Genomic DNA, 24,124 nt, shown 5'->3' with positions numbered 1-24,124 from the left:
GCCTCCGCTCTGATGGTTTCCAGCTTCCTCTTCTCTGCTATCAGGGTGTGGAAATCTCCACAGCCAGCCGTTCCTCTTCATCTTTGCAGGATGCTATCTTGGTCTCTGCTGCCACAGACCCGCACAGTTGCGTCCTGGGCTGCCTCTCTCCTCCCACTCAGGCCCCGAGGGGTGAGAGAGGCCCAGGAAAGGCCTGGCCGTGGGGGTGGAAGGAAGGAGGAAATTGGTTTCACGGTCTAAGGGCCCGCAGAGGTTTTGTAGAATACCTCTCTATATAGCCTGCCCTTTAAGCAGCCTGCTTTCCTCCTTCCTGTCTGTGTTATGAATTAGATCCACAGGCCGCAGAGAAGACCAGAGCAGCAAGCCCTCCTGGAACCAGAAACCTCACTGGTACCTAGAATTATGGTGCTTAGAACTGAGACGGCCTTGGAGACCACTTAGTCTAGTCCCTTTATCTCACAGATGAGAACACCGGGAGGTGTAGAGAGTGACTGCCCCCAACTGCTCAGCGTCCCTCCTCCTCTGAAAGTGCTTCCTCTCCCTGCCAGAGAGCAGCCGGGCACTGTCTCAACCTTCGTCCTCTGTCTGCCTGATGACACCACGTCTCTCTTTAAACCCTCCTTAAAGAAACTGGATTGATGTTCCTGGTGAAGGTGGCGTGTGGAAGGGATACAGTATTGGTCTGCTCCATAAGTGGGATGCTGGGGACAGCGAGGGGACCTGCCCTGACCCCCAAATGGGCAGAGAGAAGCAGCACAGTTTAGGAGTTCAGAGGTCAGATGCCAGAACCAGATTCGAGGGCTCAGAGTCCCTGAGCGGAGGCTCAGAGAGGAAACGGATGGGAGCCAGTGGCTGGGAGCAGTGCAGGTCATGGCCTGCTTATTAGAAGTGTGACCCTGGGCAAGTTAGCTGTCTGTGCCTTCATTCTGCCATCTGTAAAATGGGAACGATAGGATTAACTTAGTTATTACGTGTATAGGCCTTGACAGAGTGCACTTACTACATGCTATATAAGTGTTGAAAGGCAGGCAAAGAAAAGAATCAACCAGGCGATTTAGGCCGGCTACTGATAGTGAGAAGCCGGTGTGCAGAGGAGGTAAGGGCAAGCTTCTTTGAGGATGTGAGTCTTCAGCCGGGCTGTGAGAGGTAGAGTCTCCCTGTCCCCAGATTTTTATGTTATAGGCTGTCCTGTTAGAAGTTCCAGAGGGTTTGGGAGATGGCGCAACTGTGGTTTCCTTTCAGCAACAGTTCTCATTTTGTGTAGTGAGGAATGCTCTTACGCCGACCATTAGAGCCTTTGGGCTTTGGCCTTCCTCTCTATGCAGTGGGGAGCAGGCTTGGTCTCTGTAGCACCCTGCACGGCCGCCTCATCGTCTACAGGAGGGGTTCTGAGCTCTCCCCTCCACAGGAGGTGGGAAGGGTGGGGCTTGCCCCTTCACGAGGATTCCCTGGGTTCGGGAAAACAGTAGAACCCTTGGTTGGACAGTTCATGCTTTCACTTCTGAGCATTTGCTTTCTTGAGACGTAAGTGGGCCTATGCCTTTCACAGTCACTCGCTTAGGGAGCTAGTTGTAAAAATTGGCCTGTTGGGTTTGATCTGGGGAATTCCTGACTAGACAGCTGACCCCAAAGACTGGGGCACCTGGCCCTCTTTTCAATGCCTTCTCCTGCCCTGCACACCAGTGACTCAGGTGGTCTAGTAGTTCTTGGCTCACGTTGGTTCTCTTTTCCTGCCAGCCGAGATGCCGCGCCAATTCCCCAAGCTGAACATCTCCGAGGTGGATGAGCAAGTCCGGCTCCTGGCCGAGAAGGTGTTTGCTAAAGTGCTCCGAGAAGAGGACAGCAAAGATGCCCTGTCCCTCTTCACAGTCCCTGAGGACTGCCCCATTGGGCAGAAGGAGGCCAAGGAGAGGGAGCTGCAGAAGGAGCTGGCGGAGCAGAAGTCTTTGGAGACCGCAAAAAGGTTTGTCCCCCTGAGCTGGGTGGGGTTGTGCAGACACAGGTGGGCTGCAGATGCTTGTCTTGTGATGAGGCACCTTGTGTGAAATCAGCAGTCCTGGGAGCTGACTTTAGTTCTTAACCAAGACTATTTAACTTACCACGTATTCACTGAAGGATGTTGTGGCTTTGGTTGAAAAGATCGAAAACCACTTTCTCTGCTGCTGTTTTAAAAACAAATCATGTGCCTAGATACTCACGATTTCCACATAACATTTCCATCTTCTTTCTAGAAACTTGAGGGTTAGTTGGGAAACATCAATTTTACTTCTTTCATCACTTGACAAGTACTTTGTGTTGTTAATTAACTCAGCTCACTATTTGCCAGGTGTTGCGCTGGGCACTGGGGATATATTAATGAACTAGATATAGTCCCTGCCGTGTAGAGCTTACAGTTGGTCTAGACAATAATTGACTGGACAAATTAATTGAGAAATGACAAGTTGTGATAAGTGCTGTGTCAGTCAGAGTCTAACCAGAAAAGCAGAAACACCTTGAGTATTGGAAGTAGGATGTTTTTGCAGGAAATTGGTTACAGAGGTGATAGAGAACCAAGCAGGGGGGAGAGAGGCTGCCCAGAGAGTAGACACAGTAGGAAGCAGCTGTCCCCCCAGACTGGAGAGACAGTGGAGGGAAGTGGGGTTGCTGGAGCTTGGGGTGGAGGAGTTGGAACTGCAGTGGCCTTTCTAATGGAAACTGGAGCCTAGGGGGTGATGCAACAGCTGCAGAGATGGCCTCCAAAGGCAGAGATGGAGACAAGAGATACCTGGCTTTAATCTTTCTGGCACCTTCTGGTTTCCCCCACTGGTTGCCATTGTCCAAGCCTAGCCAGAAGCCAGCTGACACATGGAGAGGGAGAGTCCTTTTTCAGATTGGGTAGTTAGGGAAGGTGACATTGTAGCTGATGCAAGGGTGTAAAGGAGCCAGCTACTGTAGAGCTGGGTGAGCGCCTTATAGGCGGAGGAGCCAGGACAAAGGCCCTTAGGTATCTTCAGGGAGGCCTGTGTACGGTAGAGGTATGGTTAAGGGTGAAGTGCCATGATCTGCATCTGGAGGGTTAGACGGGGCCCAGACCAGACTGGCCTGTGCTCCCTGATAAGTAGTTTGGATCTTTAAGTGCATTGGGAAGCCTTCACCTTTCAGTTTATCTCACCTGTGTTGTGCTGTGTGCTTAGTCACTCAGTCGTGTCCAACTCTTTGTGACCCCCATGGACTGTAGCCTGCCAGGCTCCTCTCTCCATGGGATTCTCCAGGCAAGAATAGTGGAGTGGGTTGCCATTTCCTTCTTGAGGGGATCTTCCCAAACCAGGGATTGAACCTGCATCTCCCATGTCTCCTCCATTGCAGGTGGATTCTTTCCCCTCTGAGCCATCTGGGAAGCCCATCTCACCTGGGAGAGCAGAATTAAACAATAGAAAGCTTTGAGAAAGTGTCTGGTGGGGCTCTAGCTAGGTGCCTGCCTAGCCGGCACATCGCAGACCTGAATAGCTAAGGTAGTGGAACTTGAGCCCTCTCTGCGACCCAGTCCATCGTCAGGTCCTTCCTAAGGTACTGCCTCATTTTAAAAGGCAAGTCCTTTCCTTCCTTGGTAGTATAGAACTTCAGTACTTTGGTAACATTTTTTAGGAAAGTAGTGAAAAATCAAGTATTAGTATAAGGGCAAGAACAGAGCTTTATTGTGCAGAATGTAAATGTTTTCCTTCCTCTGAGGGGCTGTAAGCCCGTGAAGTGACGGGGTCGTTGGTGTCGTTAGCCAGTGAGGTGGTCACAAGTTACCCTGGAGAGTGAAGCAGAGCCTGACTGTGGAGGCCCTCGTCCATACTTTGCTGGCTGAACAGATGTTATGAAGTGAATGCTCTGCAGGACCTTCTGTCTTCTGAATTGAGCATTTTGGACCCTTAATAATGAGAAGAGAAGGAGTCCTACATTTTTGTATTACTAGAAATGATAGGTTTCTGAGGTCAGTTTCCTACAGAGAGACACTGGACCTGACATCTGCAAAAGAGATTCTTCTGTTATCAATGCCCAGGCTAACAGCAAGCCTTCTTACTCTTGAGTCCAAATGATGCTCCATGGTTTCCAGAAATTCCTCTGCAACCTTCTCTCCAGAATTTTTGTTCTTTCCCTACTTGTTAGGTTGTGGTGGTCTTGGTTTGCATCTGTCTGCCCCCTTTGACTGGAAGCTCCCCGAGGACTGTGTCTGGCTCCCACTGTATCCCAAGGACCCAGCCCAGAACCTAACCTGTGTTGGCGAGCAGTGGTTATGTGGTAGGAGAAAGACATCCGGTTTCCCCACTGCCACCACAGACACCACCTCAGAGTGGCCATGGCTCCCTGGATTGCTGTGTTCTGCCACTCACTGGGATGCTCTGTGACTTTGGGCCATTAGGAAACTTCTCTGTGCCCCAGGTTTTCACCATCTGTAAAGTAAGACCAGTCCAAGAGCTACTTTCATGGGATGTTGTGAGCAATGAGGGAATTAACATGTAAAAGGCTTAGGGCAGGGCCTGGATCACAGTAAGCCCCATGGAAAGTTTAACTGTCCAACTTCCTGCAGTAGAGATGGGCAGCAACCTTACTGTGGGCTAAGTTAATCTGTATATTAAACTCTGTTGCTCAGTTGTTTGGTAGTGTCCGAATCTTTGCGATCCCGTGGACTGTAGCACGCCAGGCTCCCCTGTCCTTCACTATCTCCTGAAATTTGCTCAAATTCATGTCCATTGAGTCGGTGATGCCATCCAACCATCTCATCCTCTGTTGTCCCCTTCTCCTCTCCCTCAGTCTTTTGCAGAATCAGGGTCTTTTCCAATGAGTCTGCTCTTCACATCAGGTGGCCAAAGTCTTGTACCTTCAGCTTTAGCATCAGTTCTTCCAATGAATATTCAGGGTTGGTTTCCTTTAGGATTGACTGGTTTGATCTCCTTGCTGTCCAAGGTACTCTCAAGAGTCTTCCAGCACCACAGTTCAAAAGCATCAGTTCTTTGGTGCTCAGTCTTCTTTATGGTCCATCTCTCACATCTGTACTTGACTACTGGAAAAATCATAGCTTTGACTAGATGGACCTTTGAATGCAAAGACATGCCTCTGCCTTTTAATACACTGTGTAGGTTTGTTATAGCTTTTCTTCCAAGAAGCAAGCGTCTTAATCTTGTGGCTGCAGTCACTGTCTGCAGTGATTTTGGAGTCCAAGAAAATGAAACCTGCCCCTGCTCGCACTTTTCCCCCATCTATTTGCCATTAAGTGATGAGACTGAGTTATATGATCTTAGTTTTTTGAATGTTGAGTTTTAAGCCAGCTTTTTCACTCTCCTCTTTCACCTTCATCAAGAGGTTCTTTAGTTTCTCTTCACTTTCTGCCATTAGACTGGTATTATCTGCTTGTGTGAGGTTGTTGATACTTCTCCTGGCAATCTTGATTCCAGATTGTGATTCATTCCGCCTAGCATTTTGCATAATGTACACTGCATCTAAGTTAAATAAGCAGAGTGACAATATACAGCCTTGTCTTACTCCTTTCCCAATTTTGAACCTGCCCACTGTTCCATGTCCAGTTCTGACTGTTGCTTCTTGACCTGTGTATAGTTTCCTCAGAAGGCTGGTAAGGTGGTCTGGTATTCCCATCTTGAAGAATTTTCTGCAGTTTGTTCACAAACTTTAGCATAGTCAATGAAGGCTTTAGCATAGTCAATGAAGCAGAAGTAGATGTTTTTCTGGAATTCTCTTGCTTTTTCTATAATCCAGTGGATGTTGGCAATTTGATCTCTGGTTCCTCTGCCTTTTCTAAATCCAGCTTGTACATCTGGAAGTTCTCTATTCACATACTGTTGAAGCCTTGCTTGGAGGATTTTGAGCATTGCCTTGCTAACATGTGAAATGAGTGCATTGGTAGGATAGCTTGAACATTCTTTGGCATTGCCTTTCTTTGGGATTCTTTTTTCCAGTCCTGTGGCCATGGCTGAGTTTTCCAAATTTGCTGGCATATTGAGTATAGCACTTTAATAGCATTGTCCTTTGGGATTTTAAATAGCTCAGCTGAAATTCCATCACCTCCACTAGCTTTGTTTGTAGTATTGCTTCCTGAGGCCCACCTGACTTCACACTCCAGGACGTCTGGCTCTAGCTCTAGGTGAGTGACCTCACCATCCTCATTACATGGGTCATTTAGATCTTTTTTGTACAGTTCTTCTGTGTATTCTTGCCACCTCTTCTTAATCTCTTCTGCTTTTGTTAGGTCCACATTAAGCTTATCAAGTGGATATTCTTATCTTGATTTTGCAGATCAGGACACATAGCCAGTAAGTGACCCAGGTCTTTTGAATGTAGACCCTCACACTTTAACCACGAGGCTGTCCCATCTCCAGTCAGGCCTGGGGTCCTTGGTTCAGTGTGGAGACACTGGGGACTACTCTCCAGGATGTAATTGCTGGCCGCTGAATGGAATGGAGGGAAACCTGGACCACAGCTCCCTGCTGCCCACTGGCTCCTTTTCTGCCAAAGCACAATCTGGTCCCTGGACTACTTGTCAGACGTCCTGGTGTCCTCTGGAGCTGTGCACCCCCAGTTTTAGCTTTCAGCCTCGCTGCTCAGTAGAGGCACTGTTAGGCAAATATTTAGTGAACCGTCTGGAGGCGGAACCCTCTCTGCAGCTTCCTCTTTTTCTCTTGCTTGTCCCTGACACTCTGGAATGTAACTGGTAACATGGAGCCCTCTCGCAAGGAACCCCCAGGCCTGGAGCCAGAAGCAGGTTTCCAGATACCCAGAGTCTGTGGATTTGTGTTTCAAACTGTGACATTAGATGGGACTTCTAGTTTGGAAAAAGGTCTCCCTCGCCCTGGCTCCTCTGACAAGCCCGAATGTTTCTGGTACTTGGAGAAAGCTTTTTTGTACAACCATTCTCTTTTTCTCTCTTATTATAAAAAAAAAAAATAAAAAAGACTATTTAAACTCTAATGTAAAGGCACTAGCTAGAACTTGGAAGTAAATAGCTTCTTAGAAAAAGAATGAGAAACTTGGATTGTGAGTAAGAAAGATGAGCCCCTAAAACACAGAGGCTGTTGTCAGGATTCCAGCAGTTCTAAGAGCTGAACTGGGCTCAGTCATAAACCTCCCAGGGCTGGGGGCCCTCTCCAGGGAGCTGGCACCCCAGGCTGCTCAAAGAGGCGCTCGGTTTGCAGGCCAGATCAGGAGGTCAGCAGTGACGTCTTGCTGCAGGGACCTCTCTGCCTCCTTAGGAAGATGACATTGACCAGGCCTCTATTGAGACTCAAGGTGTGTCAAGGTGAGCGGGAGGGGTAGGCTGTCTATGGAATCAAAGTTAGGAGGCAAAGACAAGAAGACTGGAAAACCCTGCTGGCACCCAGAAGCTCTCTGTTGTTCACTTTGAATCTCATCATCTCACCTAGCCAGAGCTCAGCCACCCTGCAAACATACATAGCTGGAATGTAGCCAGCATGGGTGACAACCCTGTAAGAATATCTGATGTGCAGCCAAAATGCACATCAGGGCTCCTTCGGCGCTCTACTTCTCGTTTTTAAGCAGCTTTATTGAGGTGTAATTCACATACCATATAATCCATTCTTTTGAAGTGTACGATTCAGTGGTCTTTTAGTATATTTGCAAAGTGCAACTGTCACCATGGTCAATTTTAGAACATTTTTTCAACCCCTCCCCTCTGAAAGAAATCCTGTACCTTTTAGCTGTCACCCCCCCAATTCTCATCCCATCTTCTGTTCTTATTTCACACTGAGTTCTAATAAGCTTGGTTATTTTGTTTCTTATCCTGTGACAGATTTAAGGAAGCAAATTAAAAGTGGGAGAGGGACTTCTATAGGCAGAGTCAAGGGCATGTTGTGCGGTGATTACGAACTCAGACTTTGGAACCAGACCAGCTGGGTTCAAGTGATGGCCTGTGTCTTATGACTGAGTGGCCTCAGGCAAGGACCTTAAGTTCCTATTTCCTGATCTGCAAAAAAGGATGATGGACCTACCTTGTGAGAATTAAATGAGCGAATAAGGATGGCTGCTTAGCACACGTGCTTAGACATCATTAGTGTTCTTGTTTTTGTTATTATTTAACAGTTCACAGTGAGAGAGGAAACAGAATAATTATGAAAATCAGACGCAAGAATTCAAAGCACAGCAGTCTTTGGCCAAAGTGTCTCTAAGCTGGTGACTGAATAATGCGATGATGACGCTGAGTCACGGAGAGAAGTTTCAATTATGTTCAGCGTGCACTGATTCAGATACAGGAATTATGAATTTCATTTTTAAAAGCCACACTGAAGTTTTTTTTTTTATTTAGAGTATAAAGTGGACAGCCATCTGATGGGAAGAGCCAACTCATTGGAAAATACCCTGGTGCTGGGAAAGATTGAGGGCAAGAGGAGAAGGGGACGACAGAGGATGAGATTGTTGGATGGACTTGAGTTTGAGTAAACTCTGGGAGATAGTGAAGGACAGGGAAGCCTGGCGTGCTGCAGTCCATGGGGTCACAGAGAGTCAGACACCACGTAGCGACTGAACAACAGCAAAAGGGGACTCTCCAGAGCAATTACTTCCCTGAGTAAACTAGATAAACATATTTGTTATGAATCGAACATAGCACAGCTAAATCATTTTGTTTTATGAAACTTCTTATATCAGGGGTAAGTCACGTCTAAGTTCAGGGCCATTGACAAAGGAGCTTCGTTTGAAACAGGTTAATTTATCTGCTTTTAAAGTTAAGAAGAGAGTTTAAGACTTAACAGGTAAGGAAGATCATACTTCACTGTGCTCTCTGGGGAGGAAGAGTAGCTGAGAAGGACTGGGGAGAGGGAGAGCGAGGTCCATAGAGACCTACACATGGTCAGGAGCGGCGGGAGGACAGTGGTAGGTCTCGGGGGGAGGTGAAGGGAGAGATGGTTGAGGTTCTGCCTTCATCCCTGGCGGGCTTCAATGTGCAAGTCGGCTGCACCCATGCAGTCAGACACACTGAGTATGTGCTCTATGCCCTCTGCACACCCACCTTTTGGTGCCCACCATACAGCATGTGTCACAGTCAGCTTGCCCGCCTTCTCCCTTTCAGACAGGCTGAGGTCTCTGGTTTCAGTCACAGAGTAGGTGGCAGCTCCTCAACTGCTCCCCTGCTTAGACCCAGGGCCCCACTTGCACGTGAATCAGTGGAAGCAGTAGGAGCAGACACGCCTGTGGAAGTGCGAATGCCTGCCCCACTTAATGCCATTCAGGTTCAGACTGTTAATGAAACCTTGTGCTGGTGTCTGACTCCTGCTTCGAGCCTTTAGCATAGTAATTCTCACCTGGAGTGGTCTGGGCTACCAAAACAACCCGAGTGTGTGTGTGTGTATGTGTATAGAGGGGCTTCAAACAAGTCTCCCAGTTGGGAATGTTCCCCTCTCCCTCTGGGAATGAGGCAGGGTGCCTTCTCTGACCCTCTTGCTCTATGGCTCCCAGCCTCAGTCTGGGTTAGAGCCTCCTCTGGGATCCCGAAATAGCAGGTCGTCTCATCACACTACCCACGTCCTGTGATGATAATCTATTGAACTGTCTGGACATCGAGGTCAGCCTCTGGAGTCAGAGGAGTATTTTGTCTACCCGTCTAGCCCCAGGACCTGGCACATCGTTGTTGAGTAAAGTGAAATCCACTGTGCCTCCTGACCCACTGTATGTTGTTCAGAGCCTTTGGTGAAAACTTGCCCTGGCCAGACCTCACAGGGCAGTGGCTGCAGGCCCCCGAGAAGATGCTGACTCTTCTCTGGAAGAGCATGGAGGCTCTGGGGCTCTTAACTGGAGTGCCTAGGAGCAGGGAAGGGCTGGGGAGTGGGCAGGGTGAGGGTGGGAACACAGAGAGTGACAGGGACAGGCAAGGGCCATAGAAGAGGTGGGGGCAGCAGACAGGTGCTGAGAGATGCCTGCTAACAGCCCAGATGACCGTGTCCTTAGCTGAGGGTCCTTAGCTGAGGGTCTGGTGGGACAGGAAGGTCCCTGGGGCCCAGGAGGGAAGACAAAGCTGCTCCCTGGCCCGTTGGGCCCGCAAGCTTGGGCTGGAGCTGGTGTCCTTATAGCCCCGCTCCCTGCCAGTTCTTGGGCAGGAGTGCGTTTCTGCCAGGTGTGTGGGTGGGGAAGGGAGCGGGTGGGCCAGCTGTGGCAGAGCAAGCCCGCTTACTCTGTGTCCCAAGGGCTCACACGAGGGGCAGCAGGTGCAACTGCGGATAGACAGATCTTGGCCCGTGACGAGGAAGTGCTTTCTAACAGTGGCAACAGATCGTGTTTTGTTCACCTTGTATTTGCGTGCTTGGCATTGGCATGGCTCAGAGTAGGTCCTTGGGAAATGGTTTTTGAATAAATGGTTGACTGCTGACGTCTTATTCAGAAATGTAGTGAGCTGTCCGTTCCTGGATGTATTCAGACAAAGGCTGCCTTAGAGGATTGGGGTGTGTAGCTTTAAAATCCTTTCCTGCCAGGATACTGCATGGTTCTATAGTTCAGAAAAAGCATTTGGTAACTTCATTGTTGTGACGCAGGTGGGGCTTCAGACAGCCTTGAGAGGGCTAGGACACACACACACTCTCAGTCACTCAGCTGCCGCTCTCCACCTTTGTGGCTGAGCCTCAGCTGCACAGAATGGGAATGAGATGTGGACCTGTGGTAGACAGAGTTTCTAGAACATCCCCCCAGAGGTGTCCTTCCCTAATCTCCAGACCCTCTGAATGTGATGAGGCATCGCTCCTGTGATTATGCTGTGCTGTGTGGCTCAGTGGACCTGAAGGCAGGGAGGTGAGCGGGCCTGACCTGGTCACAGCAGCCCTTAGTGCAGGGAGTGTTCTCAGGGGGTCACGGAGGGGGAGGTCAGAGATTCCAAGTGCCAGAGCCAGGCACTGTGCCAGGCTTAGAAGATGGAGGGCGCCGTGTGCAAGAATCAGAGGGTGAGCCCTGTCCCATAGCCAGTGAGGAGCCAGGGCCTCAGTGTAGGGCCACATGCAGATGAATTCTCCAACCACCTGCATGAAAGCGGACTCTTGAAAGTGGACTCTTTCCCAGGGTCTCCAGTTCAGAGGCTAGTGTGGCCAACCTCCTGGTTTTGGCCTTTTGATACCCTGGGCATGGATAGAGCCCAGCCGTGCCCACCCAGATGTTTCACGTATAGATCTGTGGGCCAGCGAGTGGGGGTTGCTTGCAGTCACCAGGCTCGTGTTTATCGTGCAGCCATAGAAGATAATGCAGGGCGCTCTTTAGTTTTCCAGTTTTCTTAGAGACGAGCCTAATGGTTAGCTCTGGTTGTTTCAAGCACTTGCCTAGGGTGTCTAGACCCAATCTATTGTTAAACCTGTACCTTATCCCTACAAAGTCCAAATCCCCAGCCTGTGTTCACCTGTGATAATTTTGGAGCTCACCTGGTGACCAAGACTAGAGTCATCGTGGATGTCTTCAAGAAGGAGAATTGAGGGGGGGTTGGGACCAGCTGGTGGCTTATTCATGAGGGCAGAGGGATATGGTCATTTCTCGGATAAGCCTGGTGGCCTCTTGCCTTAAGCAGCCTTCTAACTTTCTGATCGTGGTTGGTGTTTTTTTTTTTTGTTAATTTTCTTACCTGTTTGTCATCTTAGATATCGCCTTGCTTCTCCTTAGCAGGATTGGTCCTCAGGCAATATTGGCTGAGGCTTCTGGGGGTGAAGTCGGCAGAGGGATTAAAACAGTGGCCTGGTAGACAAGAGCGACATGGAGGCCAGAGTCTCACAGGGTCTGGCTGAACCTGTCAGAACATGAGAGGGAGCCCAAAGTAATGGCTCCTCTAGGTGTGAATATCTGAAAGATGCTAAAGTGGGAACCTCATCACTTCCGGTGAGTCTGCCTCTAAGGAATGATTGACAGGCATGAGTTGGCATCTTCCTTGGAATGGGATGTTTGACTCAGCTTCATGTGATGGATAGATGGCGGGCTCAGAAAAGCCTGACTGGATGTTCCTGGAGTTCATCCTGGGTTTCCTGAAAAACCCAGTGTATCTGTTATGCAGGGTCAGGGCCAGGGCAAAAACAGACTTCTGAAAAAGGACCACCTCCACTTTCCAAGTGTAAACAGCCTTGTCCCTGAGGAGGTGATAACACATATGGGCAGATAAGAACCAGAGAGCTGTGGCAAGCAGCGGATGTATAGACAGAGCAGGGAACTGTGGTTCCTGAAAAATGGGCTATGGGTCTGTGAGAAGAGGTCTGGCCAAGGGCCAGGAGGAAGACAGCTGCTTCCGGGTCAGTCATAAGGTCTGTTTACCGATTTCTCCACAGCCTGTACTTGTCACTGGTTCCTGGAGAAGGGGGCAGGTGCTAGGGGCTCTGGAGGGTCACGGTTGTCACTGAGTCCTTCACTGGTGGCTGTAGGCTCCGGTTGTGCTGGGATAGTACCCAGGACACTGCTGGGCCCCGTGGCATAGGAGGGCAAGCAGTCGGCTGGTTGTTGGCATTGGACATCATTGGGCAGCAGTGCTGGGTTCCCTCGGAGACAGAAAGAGACATGGGAGAGGGGAGTGCTGATGGTGTCATCTCCCTGCTGCTGAGCCTCCTGCCCAGGGATCCTAGAACTTACGGTGGTGTCATTTGAAACATTACTGATTAGTTAATGAGGAAGGTGAGTATTCACAAAACAGCCTTGCAAATAAGCATGAGCTCATGACAGTTTAAACCAACCTGTGCCTACTTCCCTAAGAGTTTGTGAAATCATCTTTTGGTGTCAAGGTGACAGGTCCAGAGGACCTGAAATTGATGCTGATCAGTTACTTTCCCATTACAGAGCTACAGATCTGTGCCTGAGCCAGCAGCAGGTGGAGGGTACTGCCAGGCTGGAGGAAGGAGCAGCAGGGGAGTTAGGGTGCCAGGGAGGTGGGACGCCGAGTGCTAGCTGCCTGGCTAGGACTTCATAGAAGTCATTTCACATTGTGAACCCCTGACTCTTCCTTTTTGAAAACAGGAGGTGGACTGGCTGATTGTCACAGTCTCCTCTGGCTCCAGTGCCCCAAATTATCAACTTTGTGAAATGCGCTGTAATTGAGACTCTTCACAGGCTGGGACTCAGAGTTCGGCTTATCTGAAGACAGCATGCTGGCCAGTTTGACATCGTCCTCACCTCTTCTGCCCTTGGTGTTAGACCCCTGCTGCGTGGCCTGCGGTCTGTCTTCTGAGACATTTGCCTACTTACTTGCTCCACGTGCTGTGCAAACACAGCCCAAGCAGTTCTTAGTGGCTGCATAGAGGGGTGTCTGGGATGTTGCGTGTGGAGAGACGTGTGTGAGAGAAAGGCATGAATAATTAGAAACTTCTGAACGGTAGGGCCAGCACCGCTGATTAATCAGAGCCAAATTCTCCTGCCATGTCCGTAACAGAGAGTCTTCATCACTCTCCCCGATTAGCTGCTGTTGTCTCTCACTTTTGCATGTCCTTGACTTTTAGAAAGAAAAGTTTTAAGATGATTCGATCCCAGTCCCTGTCTCTGCAAATGCCGACACAGCAAGATTGGAAGGGTCCCCCGACAGCCAGTCCGGCCATATCTCCTGCAACCCCCGTGCTCCCTGGAGCCACTCCCCTGCCTGCGCCTGCACCCTATGCCGTGCCCGAGTTCCAGCGGGTCACCATCAGTGGAGACTACTGTGCTGGGGTAAGGCATCTCCGTGGGCTCTCTGGAGGCTGTGTGAGTGTTGCATAGCACGCCTTTTGCAAAAGCTGGGGTCCCTGGGGTCACGCCGAGACCCCAAAGCCTGGCTTGGTCTGTGAGTGTCTGGGAGATGGCGGGCAGATGTCTGGAGAGAAGGAGGGTTCTAGGCAAGGTGGTGGGTATGGGTGTGTGTCTAGGGTACTGCTGTCCTTGTGGGGAGGGCCTGGGGCTACAGGCTGGCACATCCAGTGGCCTGTAGTTTCCATGTGGTCTCTGAGCCCAGAACCCCGCTCTCTGTTCCTGTAGCCCATTGGAGATGGTTCCAGTTTGGGCCCTTCAGAGTTCTCAGATGTTGAATGGATTCAAGTCCTGGTGTTGATTGGTTTGCATGCCATCAGGTATTGCTGATTCAGCTCTTCCTCTGTGCCTGGACTCATGTTCTTAAATATAGGCCAGACCCTCGAACCAGGAAGAGACCCTCGAACTTGACAAGAATGTGATCAAGCTTGGTTTGCCCCAAGTCAGTTAACTCAGCCACTGAAAATGTGCTAATTTCACCTGGCTGGATGCTGAATTTTTATTGCTTCTTGAAGAGAAACATCACTTAGCTCCAGGTTTGGTTCTGCCTTCCTGGCCCTCAACCTATACTCATGCCTCAGTTGGCTTGTTATCCTCTCTTCTTTTTAACAGTACTCTTAGGATATACAGTGTATCTGAGAAGTGTGACTTATTACTTGTATTACAGAGTGACTTATTACTCTTATACATTTTCTTCTATTTTAACAAAATCAATAGAAGATCTTTGCATATGGCTTATAACTTAAAAGGCCCCAGAATTATAGCAGTCCTCTAGCTACCCGATTCGCCTCCCCTGAGGCAGTTATTGGTTTTGGTTTCTTATTTATTCTCACACAGTAAACTGTGTACCTACCGTGCTCATGGTTTCTATGTTCATGTAGTTGATTTATTTCTTTTTACACAAATGGTGGTTACCATACATTATACTGAGCCTAGGTTTTCCCTTAACAGTATATCTTGAAGATAACGCTATATCATTCTATCAAGAACTTCCTTGTTTTTTTTTTTTTTAAAACAGGTGCAAAATATTCCACTGTGTGGATGAACCATACTTTAAGTTCCTTTCTATGGATAGGGATTTTGGTTGGATTGCAAATAGCACAGGCCTTGTTTGGAGATATAGCTTCGTGACCAGGAATCCATGGTGCCCACCCAACTTCCTGCATGTGGCAGAGTGGCCAAAAGGGAGAGTAGAGGGGGCTGAGGGCCAGCTGAAGGGAGGACATTGGCTGGTGTGTTAACCGGCTCTTTTCCATCAGTCTCCTTGTTGGCACATTGTAGGGCACGGAGCCTCTGAACCGGGCGACTGGTCCCCTGAGAGCCACCAGTTTGTAAGTGGCAGGCTGACCTTGCAGGTCGCCTTGGGCCCCATGGGTCTGCTGCCAGGCCTGAGGTGTGCAGTGGTAACAAGCTGGCTGGTCTGGTGGGATGCTGAACTCGTCTCTGATACCTCCAGGCCTGGCCCGAGCCCGTGCTATGCTGAGTCAGTCAGTCCTGCAGATGACGTGTTTGGCTTTGTCGTGGGCAGGAACGTATTTGTCTCTGGTGTTGTCTGCTCACCTGAGCTCTCAGAAGCCATCAGAAGGTGTAAAATGGAGTTAATACCCCCTTATGGGGACATATGTAGTCAGGAAAGGAGAAGCTACTTCCTTAATAAAAAGCAAGGGGGAAACAAAAGTAAAAGTAGAAACACGTGCATGGAAAGATATATACCTTCCTCTGAGGGTAGAGTTTTAGCTGCATCTGAGATGATCTATTTATGTAAACATATAAGACATCCGAAACAGTGATAAAAATGTTAAAATTGTCCGCTCCGGAAGGTAGATGCACAGGTGTCTGTCATCTTCAGTGCTTGTCTGTATGTTCACAACATTTCAAAACTAAAAGTGATTTTTTTTTTTCACTGAAGCAGAGTGGGCCCCAGCCTTCCTCCTTCTGTGCTCCATCTTGCCACCTCCCTTTTCCGCATCTCTTATCCCCTCTTATGAATGAGTGACTGTTTGGCTGTTTTCTCCCCCAGCACGTTCAGGTTTCTGCCACACGCATCCTTCCCAACAGACAGATGAACACGTGCACTGGGAGGTGGGCATTTATCTCATTTGTCTCTGAGTATGAGGCAGCTCTGGGAAAGCAGAGCGTCCTTGGGCTTCAGGAATCAATCCGTTCAGGGTCTGAAGTGTGACTTTCTGACTTTCTGTCATTTATCCTCTCTGGGTCTCTGTTTCCCCAGTGGTGAGATGAGTGGCAATGAGGACCAAAGTGAAACTTATGGAAAGGAACCATCCCATAAGCGTGTGTTGCTTGGGTGGATTGGGGTGACTGCCAGATGAATCAGAAGGCTGGGGTAGCAGACTGAGCACTCGGAAGGACCCATGTATTTTCTTAACTGATCATGATGATGCTCACTCCATCAGGGACACGGTCCAGGCTGGGCCTCTTCATGTGCCGGGTGCCGCAGCATCTGGCTTGTGGTTGATGTGCTGAGTGCTGGCCTGGGGTGTGCACATTGGAGTACCTGCCTCCCTCCCAATGGCCCCAAATCTCCTCCTGTGTTAGGGGGTTCCGTGATTTGCCAGGAGGACTCCTAGGACTCAGCGCATAGCTGCACTCATGACTAGGATTTACTACAGTAAAAGGATACTGAGCAAAATCAGCAAAGGGAAGAGGTACACAGGGCAGAATCTGGAGGAGGCCAGAGGCAAGCAGCCCCTCCCAGTAGAGTCACCAGAATGCACTTAATCCCTCAGCGTTCACGTGTGACAGCACGTGTGAAGTGTCATCTTCCGTGGAAGCTCATTAGAGACTTAGTGGCTGAGATTGTTACCGGGGCTGGCTGCACGTCTGCAGGGCACACCCCTCAGTCGGAGGCTTGCAACAGGAAATCAGGCATGCAGCATACACCACGGTGTGTGCACAAACTGTCAGGCAGAGGGAGCCACTGTGCCCTCCATGGTGGGGATGCTCCTCAGACCCAAGTTCCCCGCTGTCTGTCCTGGGCCTACCTTGCGGCAGCTCTCACTAGGTCAGCAGCCTCAGGCCTGCTCTCTGAACTTTTTCCTGCAGATCACCGTGGAGGACTATGAGCAGGCTGCCAAGAGCCTGGCCAAGGCCCTGATGATCCGGGAGAAGTATGCCCGCCTCGCCTATCACCGCTTCCCGCGCACCACGGCCCAGTACCTGGGTCATCGGCGGCTGGACACCACGCCCCTGGAAGAGGGCCTCCCAGGTATGGTGCTGTGGTGGCAGCTGGGCTTCCAGCGGGGCACGGCCCGAGAGTTGGTCAGGATGTCTTACTGGTTGGATGTGTTTCCCTCAGATGGCTTCTCCTACACTGATTTCTTTGCCAGTTTCCCAAGGGTTGATTCCGTGTGCACCAGGTGCCTTGCTTTGAGCTGAGCTGTACAAGTTGTGGGGAGTGGAGGGGCTGAAAGGCAGTCTCTGATCTTGGGAGATGGGCAGTCTCCGCCTGGATATTTAAACACAGTCAGACAGTAAATACCAAGTTAGTGGTGAGGTGCATGGATTGGGGGTAGGTAGAGAGGGTGTGTTCTCAGGGCAGGGAAGTTGGCTCTGGAGTCCAGCATACTCACATTCCGATCTAAGCTCCACTTTCTAAATACCTAAAGACCACTTTCTTGGGAAAGGAAGTTATTTCTCCAAACCTCAGTTTTTCAATCTGTAAAATGGGAATGCTAATAATATCTCTCCTTTGGGCCTGTTGTGAGGATGAAACGAGAGAAAGCATGTGAAGTAGTTGGTGCATTTCCGGATCTAGTGCATGCTCAGTTGCGTCTGACTCTCTGTGACCCTATGGACTGTAGCCTGCCAGGCTCCTCTGTACATGGGATTCTCCAGGCAAGAATACTGGAGTGGGTTGCATGCTCTCCTCCAGGGGATCTTCCTGATTCAGAGATCAAATCTGCATCTCTTATGTCTTCTGCATTGGCAGCCAAGTTCTTCATCACTAGAGCCACTTGGGAAGCCCCTGGATCTAGTGAGTGACTGGTACAGTAGTTATGTTGATGCTGTGGAGTTCAGGGAGCAGGGGATCGGAGAAGGCAGGATGCTTTCTGGTGGAATCTGTTTGGCCTGTGAAGGATCCAGGGGCAGTAGGGGCTGTAAGTTAAGCAATGTGAATGAAGACAACAGGAGACCTCGATCGTGAAAGCTGGTGGTGGGGAATCAGATGAGGGCCTGGTGGTCTGTGCCAGCACCCAGGACCCTGGGTGGAGTTGGTGCCAAGATGTCTCCTCTCCGGCTTCTTTGAAGCTCTGAACCTGGACTTTGGGCATCTGTTACCACCTGGGGCTCTGAGTCTCAGCCCTCCCGGGTCCAGTTCCCTGTCTGTCTGAGGGTTGATCCCACTTGCTCCACTGTTGGCAGGCAGAAATGACTGTCAAAGGTGCACTTTATACAGAACAGAGTCCTGGGGGCCTGGGTGTGAGTGTGGTAAAGTGCAGGCTGTGGTTGACCCAGGCTTTTGGACTGCCAGCATCTCATGGGCACTGCCCCGCATTTGGGACTCATGCCTGATGGGGGTGTGTGTGGCATCTCTTTCCCTCTCTGTGCTGCCTTAGCCCCTGGGATGGCTCACGTCTGCTCCAGGGACAGTCTGTTCCGAGCTCTGATGGGAGACACTCAGCCAGCCGCTTCACCTTCCTTCCTTCCTTCCTTCCATTGATGATTCCAGGATTTCCTCCTGCCTGTGCTGGCAGTGGACAGCCCAGACCCTATGCAGGGTTGGCTGATGTGCAGAGTTGAAGCCCCTAGTTCTACTGCTACTTAGCATAACCTGTTCCTTGGCCAGAACAGAGCTTGTCGAGAGCCAGGAAAACCCACTACAAGAGTGATGAGAATAACGCCCTATGATATATTTACACAGCATCTTCCTCTACCTGCCGCTGCAACCCTCACAGCAGCGCGTTAAGGCAGGGCGTCATCCTCAGCTGAGCAGACAGGGTCGGGAGGTAAAGTCCCATTTTGCTCGAAGTCATAGCTGGGAAATAGCCAAGAGGTGTTTTCTGGCTCCTATGGACTGACAGCCCATGGTGTGGGGACAGACAGCTCTGTCTCTGGGGGCACAGGCTCCCTATTCTGTGCTTATGGGGAGGGCTGGCTTCTCCATCTTGCCCCTTGGCCGCCCTGGGCTCAGGAAGATGTGGAAGGACAGGAACAATTATATTCCCGCTGGGCAGTCCCAGATCCTGTCTGTTCTCTTATTAGGAGAAGATGCAGCTGCCCGTCTTAATAAGCTTCATGTCCCTGAACTACCCAGAAGATGGAAGCTCATTTCAATTAAGTTAAAAAAAAAAAATGAAGTGCCAGTTACTGGCCAGGGATGGTTCTAGGAAATGGGGACACAGCAGTGAACAAGATGAACATTTACCACCCAAGATAAAGACAAGAAGTCATCTTCAGTTCAGTTCAGTTGCTCAGTCGTGTCTGACTCTTTGCAACCCCATGAATCGCAGCACGCCAGGCCTCCCTGTCTATCACCAACTCCCAGAGATCACTCAAACTCACGTCCATCGAGTCGGTGATGCCATCCAGCCATCTCATCCTCTGGCGTCCCCTTTTCCTTCTGCCCCCAATCCCTCCCAGCATCAGAGTCTTTTCCAATGAGTCAACTTTCGCGTGAGGTGGCCAAAGTACTGGAGTTTGAGCTTCAGCATCATTCCTTCCAAAGAACACCCAGGGCTGATCTCTTTTAGAATGGACTGGTTGGATCTCCTTGCAGTCCAAGGGACTATCAAGAGTTTTATCCAACACCACAGTTCAAAAGCATCGATTCTTCGGTGCTCAGCTTTCTTCACAGTCCAACTCTCACACCCATACATGACCACTGGAAAAACCATAGCCTTGACTAGACGAACCTTTGTTGGCAAAGTGATGTCTCTGCTTTTCAATATGCTATCTAGGTTGGTCATAACTTTTCTTCCAAGGAGTAAGCATCTTTTCATTTCATGGCTGCACTAACCATCTGCAGTGATTTTGGAGCCCAAAAAATAAAGTCTGACACTGTTTCCCCATCTATTTGCCATGAAATGATGGGACCAGATGCCATGATCTTCGTTTTCTGAATGTTGAGCTTTAAGCCAACTTTTTCACTCTCCACTTTCACTTTCATCAAGAGGCTTTTTAGTTCCTCTTCACTTTCTGCCATAAGGGTGGTGTCATCTGCATATCTGAGGTTATTGATATTTCTCCCAGCAATCTTGATTCCAGCTTGTGCTTCTTCCAGCCCAGCGTTTCTCATGATGTACTCTGCATAGAAGTTAAATAAGCAGGGTGACAGTATATAGCCTTGACGTACTCCTTTTCCTATTTGGAACCAGTCTGTTGTTCCATGTCCAGTTCTAACTGTTGCTTCCTGACCTGCATATAGGTTTCTCAAGAGGCAGGTCAGGTGGTCTGGTATTCCCATCTCTTTCAGAATTTTCCACAGTTTATTGTGATCTACACAGTCAAAGGCTTTGGCATAGTCAATAAAGCAGAAATAGATGTTTTTCTGGAACTCTCTTGCTTTTTTGATGATCCAGCAGATGTTGGCAATTTGATCTCTGGTTCCTCTGCCTTTTCTAAAACCAGCTTGAACATCAGGAAGTTCACGGTTCATGTATTGCTGAAGCCTGGCTTGGAGAATTTTGAGCATTACTTTACTTGTGTGTGAGATGAGTGCAATTGTGCAGTAGTTTGAACATTCTTTGGCATTGCCTTTCTTTGGGATTGGAATGAAAACTGACCTTTTCCGGTCCTGTGGCTACTGCTGAGTTTTCCAAATGTGCTGGCATATTGAGTGCAGCACTTTCACAGCATCATCTTTCAGGATTTGAAATAGCTCAACTGGAATGCCATCACCTCCACTAGCTTTGTTTGTAGTGATGCTTTCTAAGGCCCACTTGACTTCACATTCCAGGATGTCTGGCTCTAGGTGAGTGATCACACCATCGTGATTATCTTGGTCATGAAGATCTTTTTTGTACAGTTCTTCTGTGTATTCTTGCCACCACTTCTTAATATCTTCTGCTTCTGTTAGGTCCATACCATTTCTGTCCTTTATCGAGCCCATCTTTGCATGAAATGTTCCCTTGGTATCTCTGATTTTCTTGAAGAGATCTCTGGTCTTTCCCATTCTGTTGTTTTCCTCTATTTCTTTACATAGCGGCAAGTGCTAAGGAGACGAAATAAAGCAGGGAGGGGGAGGTGAGATGCTGGGGCTGGTTGGGGTGGTTAGGTTTTAGGTCAGACAACCAGGACAGACCTCACTGGTGACTTTGGAGCCCCTGTGAGCTCCTGAGGTCAAGGACATTTTGCTATCACTCAGTCCTGTCTTTCAGACTTTCATCCCCCCCCTCTGCCTGAAGAAGACCCATATTGCCTGGAGAATGCTCCCCCCAACCTGGGCTACTTGGTCCGCATGCAGGGAGGCATCCTCTATGTGTATGACAACAAGAAGATGCTGGAGCGCCAGGAGCCCCACAGCCTACCCTACCCCGACCTGGAGACCTACACGGTGGACATGAGCCACATCCTGGCTCTCATCACAGATGGCCCCACGTAAGTCCCCTTCCCTCTCCATGACCAGGTGAGTCCACCTCTTTCTGCAGGAGCACTGCTCTGTAGAAGGGACCAGGGCAGGCCTTCTGCTCTGGGCTTTCCCTCAGTTAAACTACCCCAGAGAGGGCTTTGTGGGTTTCTCTCTTCCCAGTGCTTTTGGGCTTTTGCGACAATTTTTCTTCACAGACTGGCGTATTCTTCGAGTTGCTCCTGCCTGTGCCTTCCGCATGCACGGGTGTGGAGCTCCTGCTTGCCGGTGGCCACCTGTGCACCTTAAAATGATGGTCAGCCCTCACCCCAGGCCGGACAGCAGCGATGCAGAGAGTTACCAGCCCAGGGCTTTAGGGTAGATGGTGGGGGAGCCATGAAGACTATTGCTTCCGGTGTTGGTTTTTCCATGTTTCTGGAGCAGGGAGTGCAGGGAGCCTGGAAACTCTGAGCCACAACTCCCAGGATGCTTCTAGGCTTAGCTGGAGCTACCCTGGCAGGGAACTGTCTTCCTGAGTTCGGGCCCTCGCTCCTCAGAGAGCATTTAAGGGAATCAGTAGTGGAGGTTGCGCATGAGTGCCCAGCTTGGGGGAGCAGAGGAAGCTGGTCACAGCTGAGGGACTTCTCTCTTGTCCTGCTATTTGGGTTTTGCTGGGAGTTCGGTGACGCCAGTTTCTACGGGAGGAGAGTGGGCCCCGAGGGGATGGACAGAGTGGGTCGAGGTCCTTGGTGATCTGAGGGCAGAGGGAAGAGCTGGGGGGAGAGTGGGATCCCTGGGAGCTTGCCTCAGTCAATGTGAACAGAGGATCTGAGGGGAAGCCTTGGGGACAGGGCTGTTCCAGGAGGTGTGTGAGCAGCAGCTGTCCTGTCTGGGAGACTGTCAGGACGAGTCCTACCAGGAGAGGGACTGGGAAAGATGCCCTTGAGAATCCCGTCTGACCCAGACTCTGCCATGCTTGGCTGTGGGCTCATCCTGGCACACATATGGTGGTGCTGGTCCAGGCTTGGTGGCCGCTCTTTACAAGGGTCTCTGTGCCTGGGTGCCAAGGGAGCCGTGTGCATCTGGGGGCCACAGGGGAGGAGGTGGCCCGACTTGTGGTTGCATGTTCCGTGTAGCTGTGGCACAGGCACGTGGCCAGGCCCCTGGGCTGGATGTGGGCTGGCTGTTGGCTGAGAACAGTGGGTGCTCCCACCCTCCAGTGGCCTTTGCAAGCTGGTGGGGACATCAGTTCTTTCATGGACTTCTGTCCTGGTAGCAACACCCCTATATCCCTCATCTGCCTACGATGCAGAACATCCACCCCTCGTCCTGAAGCCTCAGGGCTGAGAAATCTTCTGGGTGTCATCTGGTCACAGCCAAGGCGGGAAGGTCATGCCTTTGGATTTGACTGTATTACTGATCTTCTGGACAGAAGTGAAACTCCTTTCAAGGAATGAAAGCTGGCAGAGGATAGATGGGAGGGTGGAAAGATGGAAGGGCTGAAAGAGGGAGACTTTCTTTGAGTATCCACGAAGCTGAGTTGGACCCTTCACACCCTAAGCCAATTTGGCCCTCACTTCAGTCTTAGGTAGTACCATCTCTGTATTTGTTCATGAGAGACAGCAGCTTGAGATTAATTGCCTAAACCTCTAAAGCTCATACGGAAGTAATCTGTATGAGGTCAGCTCTCTGCTGCTGCTGCTGCTAAGTCACCTCAGTCGTGTCCGACTCTGTGCAACCCCACAGACGGCAGCCCACCAGGCTCCCCCGTCCCTGGGATTCTCCAGGCAAGAACACTGGAGTGGGTTGCCATTGCCTTCTCCAATGCATGAAAGTGAAAAATGAAAGTGAAGTCGCTCAGTCGTGTCCGACTCTTAGCTACCCCATAGACTGCAGCCCACCAGGCTCCTTGGTCCATGGGATTTTCCGGGCAAGAGTACTGGAGTGGGGTGCCATTGCCTTCTCCAGTCAGCTCTCTACTGGCCCCTATCGACTCTCCACGCATTTCATAGAGCATGTGGCTGTGGTTACACAGTTCAGCTGGGTCTGCGGATAGCTGGCCCCTTCTCATCCCTCTCTGCTCCATCCTGACCTTACACCCAGGACTGGGTCCCCACAGACACCGGAGGTCTCCAGACTGGAGAACTGATGCGACTTCTCCTCAACTGTGGTTTCTTCTCCTTCCTGACCTGCAGGAAGACGTATTGTCACCGGCGACTGAACTTTCTGGAATCCAAGTTCAGCCTACATGAGATGTTAAATGAAATGTCTGAGTTCAAAGAGTTGAAGAGTAACCCCCACCGAGACTTCTATAACGTGAGAAAGGTGCGTTAGCGGGCCAGCGTTCAGAGCTCCTGTCCCAGGCCTCATTCCAACCCATTCCGGCCCTAGCCAGTCGGGGGCTGGTCCCCAATGTGGCCTTCCTATGAACAAAAGGAAAACTGGCCAGTCTTCCATGTGTCCGGCCACGCCTCAGATGGTACTTGTTATGACTTTGTTGTATATCTGTTAGAATGTACCATCCTGCTTGAAAAATAGAGCAGGACCTATTAAGAATTGAGACATAGAGCTTGCCTCAAATTTATCATGGATCGAAAAACAGTTATCAATGTTAAGACCTCTTTGGACTTGGGAGTGTGTGGTTTTTCTTCCTTTTGGACTGGGTGTGTTTAAGAACAAGTATCTGATGTGCTTCTCTCTCTGCCCTCTAGAGTGGATGAGCAGCCTACTCCTGGGCTCAGGGGCTGCAGTCGGGATAAGCCTGTAGGTTAAATGGTCGCCTCCTCCTGCTTTTCCATTTTATTCCATGTAACTAATATATATCAAGCATGGGATCAGTGCCAAGTGAGGGACATTTGATGCTGAGTAAGGGTCGCTTTTTGTCTA

General features: G+C 50.0%; 1 protein-coding gene across 8 annotated transcripts in view; it reads left to right on the top strand.

Moving 5' to 3' along the window:
- AMPD3 (adenosine monophosphate deaminase 3) overlaps nt 1-24,124 on the top strand; it is a 54,679-nt gene that overhangs the window by 11,545 nt on the left and 19,010 nt on the right. For 5 of the 8 annotated variants that reach the window (XM_061440808.1, XM_061440810.1, XM_061440807.1 and 2 more), the window contains exons 2-6: nt 1,738-1,963; nt 13,434-13,638; nt 16,777-16,939; nt 21,051-21,270; nt 23,434-23,563. In XM_061440808.1, coding sequence (XP_061296792.1) covers nt 1,743-1,963; nt 13,434-13,638; nt 16,777-16,939; nt 21,051-21,270; nt 23,434-23,563 — 939 coding nt within the window. In that variant the 5' untranslated portion in view covers nt 1,738-1,742. Of the gene's footprint in view, nt 1-1,737; nt 1,964-12,954; nt 13,153-13,433; nt 13,639-13,797; nt 14,034-16,776; nt 16,940-21,050; nt 21,271-23,433; nt 23,564-24,124 lie in introns of those variants that run through there. The other 3 variants (XM_061440809.1, XM_061440813.1, XM_061440811.1) reach the window with 3 other exon arrangements.

This window comes from Bos javanicus, chromosome 15 (assembly GCF_032452875.1).
Source record: "Bos javanicus breed banteng chromosome 15, ARS-OSU_banteng_1.0, whole genome shotgun sequence".
Taxonomy (NCBI): domain Eukaryota; kingdom Metazoa; phylum Chordata; class Mammalia; order Artiodactyla; family Bovidae; genus Bos; species Bos javanicus.
The sequence above is the reverse complement of the archived record's forward strand: the minus strand, read 5'-3'. Positions and strand labels throughout refer to the sequence as shown.